The sequence below is a fragment of the Nerophis lumbriciformis genome, linkage group LG24, assembly GCF_033978685.3.
Source record: "Nerophis lumbriciformis linkage group LG24, RoL_Nlum_v2.1, whole genome shotgun sequence".
Taxonomy (NCBI): Eukaryota; Metazoa; Chordata; class Actinopteri; order Syngnathiformes; family Syngnathidae; genus Nerophis; species Nerophis lumbriciformis.
In genome coordinates this window covers 28460001-28476321 of record NC_084571.2, presented here as the reverse complement: position 1 = coordinate 28476321, position 16321 = coordinate 28460001, and the positions used below count along the sequence as shown (strand labels likewise).

Here is a 16321-nt window from a genome sequence, read left to right as displayed (position 1 = left end):
TTGGTCATAACCCAAAGCTCATGACCATAGGTGAGGAACGTAGAGCGACCTGTAAATTGAGAGCTTTGCCTTCCGGCTCAGCTCCTTCTTTACCACAACAGATCGATATAGCGTCCGCATTACTGAAGACGCTGCACTGACCTGCCTGTCGATCTCACGATCCACTCTTCCCTCACTTGTGAACAAGACTCTGAGGTACTTGACTCCTCCACTTGGGGCAAGATCTCTTCCCCGATCCGGGTGAGAACCATGGACTCGGACTTGGAGGTGCTGATTCTCATCCCAGTCGCTTCACACTCGGCTGCGAACCGATCCAGTGAGAGCTGAAGATCCTGGCCAGATGAAGCCATCAGGACCACATCATCTGCAAAAAGCAGAGATCTAATCCTGCAGCCACCAAACCAGATCCCCTCAATGCCCTGACTACGCCTAGAAATTCTGTCCATAAAAGTTATGAACAAAATCGGTCACAAAGCTACCCTCTCGTCTACTGGGTTAAAGTCCAACGTGCAGGCTTTGAGAATTTCCAACCCAGCCCGTCGCCTCTCACTGCGTGCAACGCCAGAGTGGAAGAGAGTCCAGCCCCTCTCGAAAGAACTGGTTCCAAAGCCTATGCTGTGCATCTAAGTGAGTCCGACTATATCTAGCCCACCAGCTCAGGCTCCTTCCCCCCCAGCGAGGTGACATTCCACGTCCCAAGAGCTAGCTTATGTAGCTGTATTGTATTTTTTCTAATACAAAATAATAAGAATCTGTTTGAATCAAGAATCGTGTTGAATCAATTCTGAATAGAATTGTTACCTCAAGAGTTGTAATCGAATTGTGAGTTGTTGTAAGATGCATATCCATAATAAATTATAACAAAACCTTTTAAAACTCATTCCAGGTTACAAAACCTCCTCTTGGCTGCTGACAAGATGGCCTAAAAAATATATTTTTTAATTAAATCTTGAAAGGTTTAAATAGGTTCAGAATTAATAAAAAATAATCTGGATTTGAATGTGAATCGTTTTACTGGCATCTCTAATAAATATATTTAACAACTCAAGTAACAAAAATATGGCTCTTAAAAAGCCCGAACAGAACAATATTTAATATTTCTTCTGCCTGGGAAACTATATTGTGTCTATGTATTTATTTATTTTTAAATAATACTTGGTGAAAACATTTCGGTTTGTCTATAAGTAGTTTTTGAGCACATTCAACAATATCGCGATAATTATAACCGTGATAGTTTTAGTCACAATAACAATGTAACTATATGTTCATATCGTTACATTCCTTTTTACAAGTACAAATACAGATACTACCCCAGTTCATCAACAAAACAATATATTACATTCACAGACAAAAGCAGTGGCTCAGGTGTTAAGGAAATCAGAATCTTTTATTTCCAAAGTATCCCTGAAGGAGTCGCTGAAGCCGTAATAATTTCAGAGCGCCGCACCGTCCATGCAAGACGGCGTGTATAATAAATGATTGTTCATGTCAGCACAAGTTAGTCAGTACATCAGTTTGCAGCTTCTTCAGTACTGCATTCTGAAGAAATAGCTACATATTTGTGTGGGATTCTGTGCAACGATGACAATCTCCAACCAAAATATTGACGGCAAATTTACTCCACATGACCCAAAACATTGAAAAACAACTAACCCAACTGTCGTATACAAAAACAGCATACCCAAAGTGCTCAGTTCACAGTCATTATTACATCCCCTAAGGCGAAGTTATCTGCATTTCAACACGGTTTTTAAAAGTAGTGAAGTGAATTATATTTATATAGTGCTTTTTCTCTGGAGAGACTCAAAACGCTTTACATTGTGAAACCCATTATCTCCATTTTTAAGCTACATTTAAACCAGTGTGGGTGGCACTGGGAGTAAGGCGGGTAAAGTGTCTTGCCCAAGGACACAGCGGAAGCGACTAGGATGGCGGAAGCTAAAATCGAACATGCAACCCTCAAGTTGCTGGCCACTCTACCATCTGAGCTACACCCCCACCAAGTAGCATTTCAAACAAAAAGTATTGGTACCAAAGTATACCTGTATATGAGGCTTTTTCCCAATATTTATATTTTCCCAACTTCGTTCCCGTAATAATTATTTAAATTTACTAAATTTGCATAGTTTCCGTTGTAGAATTATTTTATTTTTGTAATGTTAGGACTTTTTCTATACATTGAATATTAAGACTTTATTTTAGTTTTGTTTTTTTTGTTTTTTTTTGTTCTTGACGTAATTTTTGTAAAATAACAGCTTTATATCTAAAAACTAATACATTCTCTTGATATTAAAAAATATATATTATAACTCCAAAATTATGACTTTATTCTTAAAATATTTAAATTGTTTCCCACACATAGAGTATTTACTAATTTATTGCACTAAAATGCATTATTTTCATTGTCGTAATTATTAAAAAAAAAATTCTGAAGAACTTTATTCAAAATGTTTTGAATATCCAAACTTTTTTTTAGTTTTAAAATTTGTGTTTCATTAGTAGTAATTCTCATTATGATATTTTAAGACTGTGCTTATAGCAAAATGACAACTTTATTCTCACAAATGTATAATAATTGATATATTGTTTAGTTTATTTTTCTCCTCGTAACATTCCGACTTTTTTCTTGCAAATTTTCAGATCTTGAGACTTACTTGGGAATTTTTCTTTGAATGTTACAACTGTACAATATTTGCAAAATGTTAAATATTAAAGGTATTTTAGGGTTGCTTCCTGTAATACAATTTCACAACTTTTTGTATTATTACTAGTACTACAATTACTACAGAATTCTAAATATTGACACTTTTCTAGTTTATATCGAGTTTTTGTGTATGTTTGTATGTATATATATATATATATATATATATATATTAGCTAAGGCCTTCTTCACACTGCAAGTCCATTTCGATTTTTTTGCGACCTGTATCGGATTCTTTTATGTCAATGTGAACAGTGTAATTCCGAATTTTTCTAATCTCACTCAGGCCGTTTTGTATGTCAGATATCTATCCGATGAGACTGCCGTATGAACGCTATGGCAGCGTTCATCCGACCAATTCAACATCAAATAGTGATAAGCGTCATAATTGTTCGCCAAAATGGATGGCTGCAAAATAAATAATTGAAAAATTAGCAGAAAGCAGGCAAAAATATTATGTTTTAGGAACTCGCGTCAATGTTCCACCACTCCTGACATAGACGGAAATGTCCTGCAAACTGCGATAGCCAAAATCCTCTTCCTTCTTAATCTTTTACACGCAATAATTCCATTAAGAAAATGTTGACTTTGATTGCATACAATCCTTGAAATTGATACTGACTCGATTAATGATGACTTCGACGAGACGAGCCAGGCATGTTGGATGCCGTATTCGCCCAACTGTTTAATTCGGACACTGAAGAAGAAGAATTCGAGGGATTCGTGGATGAGGAATAACTTAATAAAGTGAGCTTTACTTTGATATATTGTTATTGCTTTGCACTATTTCGAGTGTTACTATATTGGGATTGCACTAATGTTTGATTTACCGTAACAGTATCGGACTGTTTTTTACGTGTTTATTGAATCGAGGAAAAGTTCCCCTCCACTATGTGATATAAATGTTGCACTACATGTTATACCTTGCTGTTGTTAAAAGATAAACGAAATACCACGTCACCGGTATTGGGACTAACGCGTTACAAAGTAATCTAACGCGTTATTTTTTATATTCAGTAACTCAGTTACCGTTACTACATGATGCGTTACTGCGTTATTTTACGTTATTTTTTATGTAGTATCGGCTAGAAACAGAAGATCTGAGTGTGTTTTATTGCAGCGCTGCAGTGTCGTCCTTCTGAATCTCTTGTGTCACAAGAGGCGCGCTCTGTGTGTGTCTGGGTGTGGGTGTGGGAAGGGAAGGGGAGGGGAGGGTGGTGCGCAATACAACGTAAACCGTTGGCCAACCAAAAAGTAACCACAGAACACTATACGGTATAGTGTTCTGTGGTTACTTTTTGGTTGGCCAAGCGGACGTGACGACAGGCTGTCCTCACTCAGGTCCGCTGGGACCTGGAGAGAGCGTGCCTTAAGTCCGGTTGGAAATCGGGAGAAATTTGGGAGAATGGTTGTTCCGGGAAGAGGCACTGAAATTTGGGAGGGTTGGCAAGTATGAGATATTCTCACTTCTTTTCTTTTGTCGAGCACACAGAAAAGAACATTTTAGTTAAATGTAAGTTGTGTCTTGGATCAAAGATCCCGTCTACTTCCCAAAACAACAATTCAAATCTGCCTGGTTAGGCTTTGTGTATGTCATGTGTGCCTTCCTTAGGTGAAACCAGGTTTACAGCTATGTTGTTATTATGCTGTTTGTTACTTATGTATGTTATGTTGCAGCTATTTAAAATAGTTTTGTCAATTTGTTCTGGCCTGAAATAAATTGGCCCTTTGAAACATATCTTTGTCTTTGTGTGTTGTATGTAGACCACATTGCTTAGCAGAGTTCAGTGATGCAAATGCATGTCAAGTTAATCAACAGATTGTATTATTCTCCAGTGCAATAACAGTACTGAAATGAAGGCTAAAAGGGCATTAATGGGAGCTTAAAAAAAAAAAAAAAAGTAGAAGAAGTAACTAAATAGTTACTTTCCACAGTAATGCATTACTTTTTGGTGTAAGTAACTGAGTTAGTAACTGAGTTACTTTTGAAATAAGGTAACTAGTTACTGGTTTTCAGTAACTAACCCAACACTGCACGTCACTGACTTTACCTCGGGGAAAATAATAAAACAGCTGTTAATTCATTTTGGGAGTGAACGGAGTTGTCAGAACGCTGGTTTGTAATCTATTAATAAAGTTTGACTGACCTATCTGACTGTTTTGTTGACATTCCCTTTAGCGCAGCTCCATCTAATGGATGCATACCGTGACCCCAGCCTCGACTGTAGCGTCTATTCTATGCGCCTTATAACGCGGTGCGCCTTATATATGAACAAAGTTTTAAAATAGGCCATTCATTGAAGGTGCACCTTATAATCCGGCGCGCCTTATAGTGCGGAAAATACGGGTACATAGAAATATTGGATTTGACAAATACAAATCTGAATTGGACTGCCGAGTCTGCAGTGTGAACCTAGTCCTAAGGTGCAAAGCTGCCACAATGGCAGTGATGTGTGGGGAGAACGAGAGCGCACAATGCCTTCCAAAACCATCACCAGTCTAATACAAAGCTGACGAATTATGCTAGTGTCTGTGTTGCATGTAAACAATTATAGCAAACATTATGATTATTAATAAGTTAGATTCACTTTCATGATAACAGATAAAGGCCTCACAAGGTCTTCTGGTTTCAAAGCTTCAGACTCCCAGCTGGATAATAAATAATAAAAAAAATCTTTAGTGGTCACACTAATTGTGGTCGCTTTGGCAGTCTCCCAGGTGAAGCCTGAGCACGCCCTGACTGTGCAGCTTCAGCAGCATGTCAAACTCTTCCGGCATGGCGTGGAACTTGGTGTTGGCCTTCCTGTCGTCGTAGTAGTGATTGGTGAGCGTGTAGAGTCTGTGCGGGTGGTTGGTGAATGGCCAGAAGCCGTACAGGTGCACGTTGGAGCACGCCCCCAGCGCCATGCTGGCCATCATGATGCCCGTGCTAAGGCGTCGCGATTTCAGGCCGTGTCTCGTCCAGAATTGGGACAGGTTGCGCAGGTAGTCCGGGTTGAAGAAGACGGGATGTGCCGGGCTGGCAAAGTCCTCAACGGTGTAGGCCACCCGCAGGGAGAGCGCTGTGTTGGCGCCGTAGGAGAAGGCGGGTAGGAGGATGAAGGACTTTCCGTAGCTTTGAAGACTTTCCGCAAACTCTCGCCGATTGTTCATCAGGGAGCCGTACCTGCAGGGACGTCACCAGTCAGGCTATGTAACAATGGCCTACAACAGGGGTGTCAAACTCAAATACAGATTGGGCCAAAATTTTAAACTGAACAAAGCCAAGGTTGAACAAATTAACCTTTTAACAGGGACCCAAACAAGTTTTGCATTGAATATTGAACAAGCAAGGCTTACATAACTTTATAGTGACACGCAAAATCGAGTTCCAAATAATAATAATAATTATTACAAATTACAATATAAAAAAAAATTGAATGCCTCTTTTCTATTTGTAGCCTTCTGAGGTGAATATCAACATTAACTTTTTCCACAGGCTAATACATTTGAAAATAAAATAACAATGAATAAAACAACCATTCAGGACTTTAAACTGCTCCTTTTGCAACACACTGATCTAATCTGATGTGCCCAAGCCAGATACCTGACATCTTTTCTTGGATGCGAGTTCATTAATGTCAGGGTTCAGGCTTTGAGCTGAGGCAACCTTCATCATCGTACGAAGGTGTTCATCAGTCATTATATCTCGTAGTCCACCCGGACCACAGTCTTGGGGGCGTGCCTTAAAGGCACTGCCTTTAACGTCCGCTTTTCATCTATTCTAACAACGTGTCGGCCTAGACACAAGGCATGTGCGGCTTCTTGCACGCACACACACACACGCGTGAATGCAACGCACAGTTGATCAACAGCGATACAGGTCACACTGAGGGTGGCCGTATAAACAACTTTAACTCTGTTAGAAATATACGCCACACTGTGAATCCACACCAAACAAGAATGACAAACACATTTTGGGAGAACATCCGCACCGTAACACAACATAAACACAACAGAACAAATACCCAGGACCCTTTGCAGTACTAACTCTGCGGATGTTCTCCCGAAATGTGTTAGTCATTCTTGTTTAGTGTGGGTTCACAGTGTGGCGCATATTTCAAACAATGTTAAAGATGTTTATACGGCCACCCTCAGTGTAACCTGTATCGCTGTTGATCAAGTATGCATTGCATTCACTTATGAGTGCGTGCAAGAAGCCGCACATATTATGTGACTGGGCCAGCACTCTTTGGACTGGATGAAAAGCAGATGTGACGATATTTGGGAGGAGCACTGACGTTTGGGAGTCTCTCGGGAGGGTTGGCAAGTATGAGAAGTAGCGGTGAATGCGGTGTTACCGCGGCACCGCCGCTGTATATAATCGGCGGGCCAGCTCTAGTGTTAATTTGATATCGCCTCAAGGGCCAAGTGAAATTGACACCCATGGCCTACAACATCACGTTTGACTGTGTGGTGCGACAATTTGCATAGCACTGATAAACAGTAAGACCGCAAATCTACACCTACACAAGTTACAAGTTCAAAAGTCAATTCTATTTATTTTCTTTTTTTTGTCCTGTCCAGCCACTCAGGCAAATTATATTGTTGATGCAGATACCCAGATACTTTACAAAATAGAAGTGTGGGATTGATTGATTGATTGAGACTTTTTATTAGTAGATTGCATTGTTCCGTACAATTGACCACTAAATGGTAACACCCGAATAAGTTTTTCAACTTGTTTAAGTCGGGGTCCACGTTAATCAATTCATGGTATAAATATATACTATCAGCATAATGCAGTCATTACACAAGTTAATCATCATCAGAGTACCGGTATATACATTGAATTATTTACATTATTTACAATCCAGGAGGTGGGATGTGAAGGGGGTTGGGGTTGGGGGGTTAGGTTTGTTTGATATCAGCACTTCAGTCATCAACAATAATATAATCACATTGTAACAGTGTAGGTCTGACTTGGTAGGATATGTACAGCAAGCAGTGAACATAGTGAGATCAGAAAGCATAAGAACAAGTATATACATTGGATTATTTACATTTGATTAATTACAATCCGGGGAGGTGGGATGTGGTGCGGGGAGGGTGTTAGTCTAGGGTTGTAGTTGCCTGGAGGTGTTCTTTTAGTGCGGTTTTGAAGGAGGGTAGAGAATACTTTTATATATATTAAGGCTGAAACGACGCGTCGACGTAGTCGACGTCATCGGTTACGTAAATACGTCAACGTCGTTTTTATGCTTCGACGCGTCGCATATTTACGTCACACTGCCGTCATGGCGGAGCGCAAAGCAGATGATGCGAGCGGTGCGAGCGAGGGAGAAAAAGCACGCCAAAAGTCGTCAAAAGTGTGGGAGTATTTCAATAAACAAATGTATATAATTCGGCATTATTTCGGCCAGTCGGCTTATAAAATCAGAGCCGATCAGTTTACGTTCGCGCGCAGGTATAACGCGGCGCGCTCCTGTCTCATCTGCTGGTGCGTGAGCCCGGTAATTAGACCGCTGTGTCAAATCAAGGAGTACAAAAGACGCCAGCGCAGAGTGGAAAAAGGTTTAGTTCATTACAGATAACCCAGAGTTGTGCCAAAAGTATGTAAGATTTAATATTTCTCTTCGTGGGTGTGGCGCACCTGTTGCGCTGGTGAGATGGGAGGGGGGGTTGTGTGCATGTAGCGTGCTTAGTCTGGAGGCTAAATACACACAGTGTGTTATGTAACTGTTGTTTAGTGTTGATATTCATTGCTTAGTTTGATAAATGTTGGAGCAGTTTGCTTCATCAGGAGGGTGAAGTCGCTCAATTTAAAGTGTTGGATTTAACTGTGTTGGTGAGGGCGTAGAAAAAGGGGCATTTTTCTACCAGTAGACAGCGTTTAAGATTGAGTGTTTCACTGCTAAATTAATAATATATTTATATTGAATATGGATTTTAAATATGTATCTAAATAGGTGGTTAATTGGTTAGGTATTTATGTATTTGCATATTGGGTTTTCTGTTGCATTTATCTATTGTGTTTCTGGTGTTAAATGTATTTTATATGTATCTTGGTGCATTTATGTTGAGACAATTTATTTAAAATCTGTTTTAACTTAAAGGGAAAAGATGTGTCCATTTTCTTGCACTTGTTTAATGGTTAAGAGTTTGATAGCTAATTAATAGTTGTAAATTATGGGATTGATAATTGATTGATTTTTTACAGCATGTTAATCTTGTGGTGTTTTGTCCTTAAAGGTTTTTCAGCTACTAAAGGCTACTAAAGGCTACTAAAGACAGCTAATGACAGCTAAAGAAACTAAAGTCTATTAACACCAGAGGTGTGGACTCGAGTCACATGACTTGGACTCGAGTCAGACTCGAGTCATGAATTTGATGACTTTAGACTCGACTTGACAAAATGTAAAAAGACTTGCAACTCGACTTAGACTTTAACATCAATGACTTGTGACTTCACTTGGACTTGAGCCTTTTGAATTGACATGACTTGACATGACTTGCTACTTTCCCCAAAACCCAAAGATGAAAAAGTTATTCGGGAGCGCTCCGTATTTTTCATTGTGTACTTGTCTATCAGCGTTGCGTGTGTCAGCTGGTGTGGTCTCAGTACAACAGCCAATCAAATTAGATCTACTTTGTTTTCATCACACAGCATTCATCCAATCAAATTGCAGGACAACCAACGAAGAAGACATGTCCAAACCACACGCCAGTGAACAAAAAATGATACCTAAAATAATTTCGTTTGGGTATAAAAATTACGAGGTGGTCAACACAAAACGGTTTGCAGTATGCAACACATGCGGTTCGAAAATTACTGATGGAGAGGCAACAACTTCCAACTTCGTCCGACACTTGAAGTTGCACAAAGAACGGTAAGTTTTGGCTAAGTAACGTGACTTTTATTTGCTGTGTAGTTAAATCAGTGAGGCTGTAAACTCACTGCTAACGTTATAACGTTATTGCAAACACGGGAAGCTGTTGCAGTTCACTACCTTATTCATACTTTTTGTTCAGTGATTTTTTTAAGCAGGGTTACGTTAGTCAATATATCACACGTAACGTTAGACGGCGGTCAGCAGCACCGCGTATTTTAGACACCTAAAAAAAGACAAAAATAGTAAAATAAAGGTCAGTTAAAATGTATACTATATTATGAATATGTGTACCGTTTTAGCTAGCTTTCTGACATACTGTTGGTTGTTTACCTCAGTGGTCCCCAACCACCGGGCCGCGGCCCGGTACTGGTCCGTGGATCGATTGGTACCGGGCCGCACAAGAAATTAATTTTTTATTTATTTTTTTAATTAAATCAACATATAAAAACACAAGATACACTTACAAGTAGTGCACCAACCCAAAAAAACTCTCTCCCCCATTTACACTCATTCGCACAATCATTCACACTCATTCGCACAAAAAGGTTGTTTATTTCTGTTAATATTTCTGGTTCCTACATTATATATCAATATAGATCAATACAATCTGCAGGGATACAGTCCGTAAGCACACGATTGTATTTTTTTATGACAAAAAAAAATGTACATAATGTAAATAATTAAATGTATATACTCCAATGATTAACTTGTGTGATGACTGTATTATGATGATAGTATATATTTGTACCATGAATTGATTAACGTGGACCCCGACTTAAACAAGTTGAAAAACGTATTGGGGTGTTACCATTTAGTGGTCAATTGTACGGAATATGTACTGTACTGTGCAATCTACTAATAAAAGTTTCAATCAATCAATAGCTGCTGACCCCGTCCACAGCAATGTAAAGCCTAAGTCGTGTGCTGGTAGCCTGTCTGCTTCTCTCTATTGTGAGTGGGTTGCCTGCCATTTTCCGTGTAGTCCCTCATACAACCCCACTTCACAAATCCTGAACTATACCTTCAACTCGAAATAAGTTTTAAAATACATGACTAGTGCAGCAACTGTAACCTAATGTTTACCACACACACACACTGTTAAGATTGATATTAATAATATGAGTAGTAAAGAGTAGTTTCAGTACTTTTCATATGTGGCTATAAGGGATTTCTGACATCTGTTTAATATGCTAACAGATTTCAAGAATACCTGATGAACAAAAGCATCACAAATCAACCACAACAGCCTTCAATCTCGCAGTTCCTGGACAATCGTGTCGGGCATTACAGTACGACTCATCCACAGCAGAAAGCTATCACCAATGCAATACTGTCTGACTTGATTATTGATTGCAACTTGCCCCTGTCTATTGTGGAAAACAAGAGTTTTCGCCACTTTCTGACAGTACTTGACAGCAAGTACAGCCCAGTGTGTCGCAGAACACTGACATCAAAAACAGAGAACCTCGCTGAAGAAAGACGATCAAAATTAAAAACTCAATTGAGCCACATTGACCATGTTTCAGTGACTGTGGACATTTGGTCTGACCGAAAGATGAGGGGATTCCTCGGTGTCACTGTGCACTGGTTGGACAAAGAGGCAGAGAGGATACAGCTCAAGTCCAATCTCTTGGCTTGTGAGCACTTCAAAGGCTCACATACAGCTGAACGAATCTGTGACAAATTTGAGGCAATATGTGATGAATACAACATTAAAGCTAAACTGGACTACATTATTAGTGACAATGCTGCTAACATGCGAAAAGCATTCACTGTGTGCTTCCCCAGTGAACAAGAGGATGACGATGATGGAGATCATCTTGATGACCCTGAGCTCTGGTGTGATTTAACCGTGGAAGATCAGCAAACGGTAGATGTTGCTTTGGCAAAGAAAAAGCGCTTGCAGTGTTTTGCGCACACTCTTCAGCTGGTGGTGGGAGATGGTTTGAAAGAAACAAAAGTGGTATCTCCTTCTCTTTCGAAGTTATCTAAACTCAGCTCACTGCTGCACACAAGCACAACATTCAAAGATATGTTTGATGCTGAATTTGGGGAACAGAAAGGCATCCCTGCTGCAGTCAACACAAGATGGAACTCAACACTGAGGCAAGTGAAGGCTGTTCTCCTGTGCAATCAAGTAAGGCTCTGTGCTGTTCTAGAAAAGGCTGGGCACAGGGAGTTGTCATTCACAGCACAGGAGTGGAATCTGTTGAAAGAGTTGGTGGACATCTTGAAGCCATTTGGAGAAGCAACTGATTTGACACAGGGGGAGAAGGTCATCACAATCAGTGCTGTTGTTCCATCCATCTTGTCCCTCAACCACCACCTTGAGAAACTGAAGCCTCAGGTCTGTTTCCTGAGCGGCCTGGTCAGAAGTCTCCAGATATCCCTGAACAAAAGATTTCTTGGAATCTTCATCAATGTGAAAATGACCAGGACACAAGATGGGATCACTGCTCCCTTTTCAGATCCAGTCTACCTCAAAGCAGCTGCCTTGGATCCAGCCTTTTCTCTGTTGTGGGTGGAGCCCCATGTGCTGGTCAGTCGTGACGTCAAGGCAGAGGTGACACAACAGGTTAAAGGTAAATGTAACTGAGTCTAATGTAACTTTTTTCCTCATAATCTGATCTAACTGACTGCAGCAATAATTAAGTATTTCAGTCTAGCACACTGCATCACCAACACAAATGGTAATAAGGTCTCTTGTTTCTGCTATTGTTTTTACATGTTTACCAGAATTGATCCTGCAAGATGCTGCAGAGACTGAGCAACCTGCGCCTCTTGTTGATGAAGAAGAGCAAGGGGACCTTGGAGAAGGAGAAGGGCTGTTTGCTGCTTACCACAAGAGACAGAAGAAGGATGTTGGGACTACTCCAGCACTACAGCTAAGTCACTACCTTGACATAGCTGAAGGACAGAATGCCCTTTTGTTCTGGGCATTGAACATGAAGACTCTTCCTTCACTGTTCCGAGTGGCCATGAGAGTCTTGGCAGTGCCTGCCTCCAGTGCTCCAGTGGAGCGAGTTTTCAGCCATGGTGGCATCATACTACGCCCCCATCGTGCACAAAAGACTGACAGATTCTTGGCTAATTTGGTCTTTTGCAAAAAGTACCGTATTTTCCGCACCATTAGCCGCACCTAAAAACCACAAATTTACTCAAAAGCTGACAGTGCGGCTTTTAACCCGGTGCGCTTTATATATGGATAAATATTAAGATTCATTTTCATAAAGTTTCGATCTCGCAACTTAGGTAAACAGCCGCCATCTTTTTTCCCGGTAGAACAGGAAGCGCTTCTTCTTCTACGCAAGCAACCGCCAAGGTAAGCACCCGCCCCCATAGAACAGGAAGCGCTTCTTCTTCTACTGTAAGCAACCACCCGCCCCCGGAAGAAGAAGAAAAAACGCGCGGATATCACCGTACGTTTCATTTCCTGTTTACATCTGTAAAGACCACAAAATGGCTCCTACTAAGCGACAAGGATCCGGTTCATGAAAAGACGCAATCTCTCCATCCGCACACTGATTACTACCGTATTTCACAGCAACTGATATTCCTGTGAACCGCACTGTGGAACGGGAGCACGTACGGTGAATATTCGCACCACAGGGAATGAGAAGTCATCCTTCACTGTGGTTCTAGCTTGCCATGCTAACTTCCACCCATGGTGATATTCAAAAGGAAGACCTTGCCAAAAGAGACCTTTCCAGCCGGCGTCATCATAAAAGCTAACTCGAAGGGATGGATGAAGAAAAGATGAGCGAGTGGTTAAGGTAAGTTTAAGTTTACGCGAAGAGGCCGGGTGGCTTTTTTCACGCAGCTCTGTCCATGTTGATATACGTATGTTTGTGATTGCACATTTGCGTACATTTTGGGAGTGAACAGAGTTGTTAGAACGCTGGTTTTTAATATATTATTAAAGTTTGACTGACCTATCTGACTGTTTTTTTGACATTCCTTTAGCGCAGTTAGATGCGGCTTACAACACCGGGCGGCTTATTGGTGGACAAAGTTTTGAAATATGCCGTTCATTGAAGGCGCGGCTTTTAACCCAGGGTGCCTTATGGTGCGGAAAATACGGTACAACTTTTTTGTTATGTTCACGTATATGTCATGTTTTTTCAATGTTAACACTTTTGTACAAATAAGTACATTTGCACTTTATTTTTCAATGTGTTTATTCTGTAAAGAAATTAGTTAATGTTTAAAATGACTGGTTAATTATATTATACTATTATAAAGTGCAATGTCAGCACAATTTTCTTTCCTGCAATTTAAAATGCACTTGTTTTAATAAATAACTACAGCGTTTGAAAAGCATACACAATCTGTGTTAATATATTAGTCTGTGGTTAAAAGGACTTGAAAGGACTCGAAACTCAAAATGCAGGACTTGGGACTTGACTTGAGACTTTCCAGTCTTGACTTTGGACTTGACTCGGGGCTTGCCTGTCTTGACTCGGGACTTGACTCGGACTTGAGGGCAAAGACTTGAGACTTACTTGTGACTTGCAAAACAATGACTTGGTCCCACCTCTGATTAACACTGCTAAAGACTGCTAAAAAGACTAAAGAAGAAAAAAGAAGCTGTTTCTTGGTTGGAAAAGCTGTTGCAAACTAAAGGAAAATAAAAGGAAAAAGTAACTACGGTCTGGTCTTTTGAGTGAAATCCAGAAGCCACATTCAGCATTGGTACATCCCTTCAAGTGTGGGATAAGCACAGCGAAAAAAGCAAAACACTTGACAGTTGTTGTATGCACACTGTGTCGAGCGGAAATGGCCTATCATAGCAGCACAACGGCTATGAAGGAACATTTGAAAAGAAAACACCCGACAGCGTTCTTGCCATCACCATCAACTAGTCAATCGTCCGCGTGAGTATACATTGTCATCATTACACAAAATCATGAATGTGTCATTTGTATCTGCGTTGTAAATTCATAAACTAAAACACTGTTTCGCTCTGAGAGGCGCGTTTGGCATGCCTGTTCAGTGTTTACAAAGACGCGCTCCTCTTTAACGCTAACGTTAATTAGTTGTGCAAATACCTTTTACAACATTAACAGTTACATATACTATGTACAAACCAACAATTAACTTTCACTTTAATCATACTATCATTGTTGTGTTATTAAGCAAAATAAGCAATACTTTTACTTTTGTTGAAATGTTTACACTGTTACAGAATATTTCGTTTTGCACTTTTTTGTATTGGATGTTTATCTTTATTTTTGCACATTTTAAAGCAAAATAAGCAATACTTTTACTTTAGAAATGCTTATACTATTGCAGAATATTAAGATTTGCACTGGATGTTTACTTTTATATTTGCACATTAAAAAGCAAATAAGCTACTTTTAATTTTGTTAAATGTTAAAAGTTTTAAATGTGCAAATTGTTTATTTTTATTTATTTTGTTTTATTTAAAGGGTTTATTTTTATTTTATTTTTATTTTTTTATTTTCTTTCTATTTTTTTTAAAATATTTTTTATTTTTATTTTTTATTTTTATTTTTATTTTTTATTTTTTTGTGTGTGTAGTGTATGTATGTGTTTGTGTATATGTGGGCTTATGTATATGTGTGTGGGTGTATTAATGTGTATATATGTGTGGATGTGTATGTTTATATGTATATGCATGCGTGTGTATATGTGTGTATGTGTATGTATATGTATATGCATATATGTATGTGTGTATGTATGTGTATATGAATGTGTAGGTGTGTGCATGGGTGTGGATGTCCGGTGGCTCAATTGGCCTGGCTGTGGATGAGTTGGGGTAGGTGGGTTGGTGGCCTCGGTGGTAGCCGGGGGTGTGCGTTGTTGTGGTTTACGGGGTCGGTCGCTTTTTTTGTTTTGGTTTCGGCGGCCGCGGGTGTTTACGCTGCGGACGGGCGGTGGTGGTGATGGTTGCTGCGGTGATACCAGCGGTTGGCATCGCTGTGTTGGGTTGGAGTGGTTGGGGGACTGTGGCTGGTGTCTGTGCGCTTGTGGGGTTGTGGGGCTGGCTGGCGTTGGCTTGCCGGCTGGTTTGGGGGCTGGCGGGCGGACGGGATGCATTGGCTTCTTCCCCCGTTGGGGGGCTCCTTCCCCTGGCCGGGACTCGTATGGGCACGTTGCTATGTGGATGGCCGGGATGCGGTGTTTGCATTGGGCGTGGGGGCTGTGCGGTTTTTCTGCGTTTGGTTGCCGGTATGGGCTCTGCAGGGTTGGGTTGGGGCGGGCGGGGGCTGGCTTTGTTTGGCGGGGGGAGGGCTCGCGTGGCGTCACGTTAAAGTGGTCTGGTGTGGGTCACGGGCTGTGGCGGGGGGTGGCGGCCTCCTGGCCGTAGTTCCTGGTTGTCGGCCGCGTGGACTGGGGGGATGTCCGGGCCCTCTACTCCTCCTACTTATAGCGCACACAGTCACACATATATAGGACTTTGGGGATTGTCCTGCGGGGAGGCATGGCGGGGGGTTGAGGATGCCTCCAATGGGGCTCCAGTCCTCCTGTCTTGTCCCCTGCTCGTCCATCCCTCAATCTTAGCTGCATATTAGACACTTAGGATTTGGGGGGCTTGGTTTGGTTGGGACCCACCATGACCTTGATGTCCCCCAATTTTAATCGCATTATTAGTTCCCACAAGCATACATATCTCACTCACGCTACAGTACACACATCAATAGGGACTGGAGGTCGGCTGTAACGGCTGACCTCCTAATTTTAACTACACAGTAGACACTCTGGGGGCCTTGTACACATGCATGGG

The 16321-nt window shown here is 40.9% G+C and overlaps 1 protein-coding gene across 5 annotated transcripts in view; it reads right to left on the bottom strand.

The window, feature by feature from the left end:
* Positions 1-3693: 3693 nt before the first annotated feature.
* Positions 3694-16321, bottom strand: part of LOC133620412 (alpha-2,8-sialyltransferase 8F-like) — a 33248-nt gene continuing 20620 nt past the window's right edge. For 3 of the 5 annotated variants that reach the window (XM_061981893.2, XM_061981894.2, XM_061981897.2), the window contains one exon: positions 14797-16321. This exon is cut by the window's right edge and continues 1761 nt beyond it. Coding sequence is in view for 2 of the 5 variants with exons in the window: in XM_061981895.2 (XP_061837879.2) it covers positions 5390-5867 (478 nt within the window). In the remaining 3 variants the exon portion in view is untranslated. Of the gene's footprint in view, positions 5868-14796 lie in introns of those variants that run through there. The other 2 variants (XM_061981895.2, XM_061981896.2) reach the window with 1 other exon arrangement.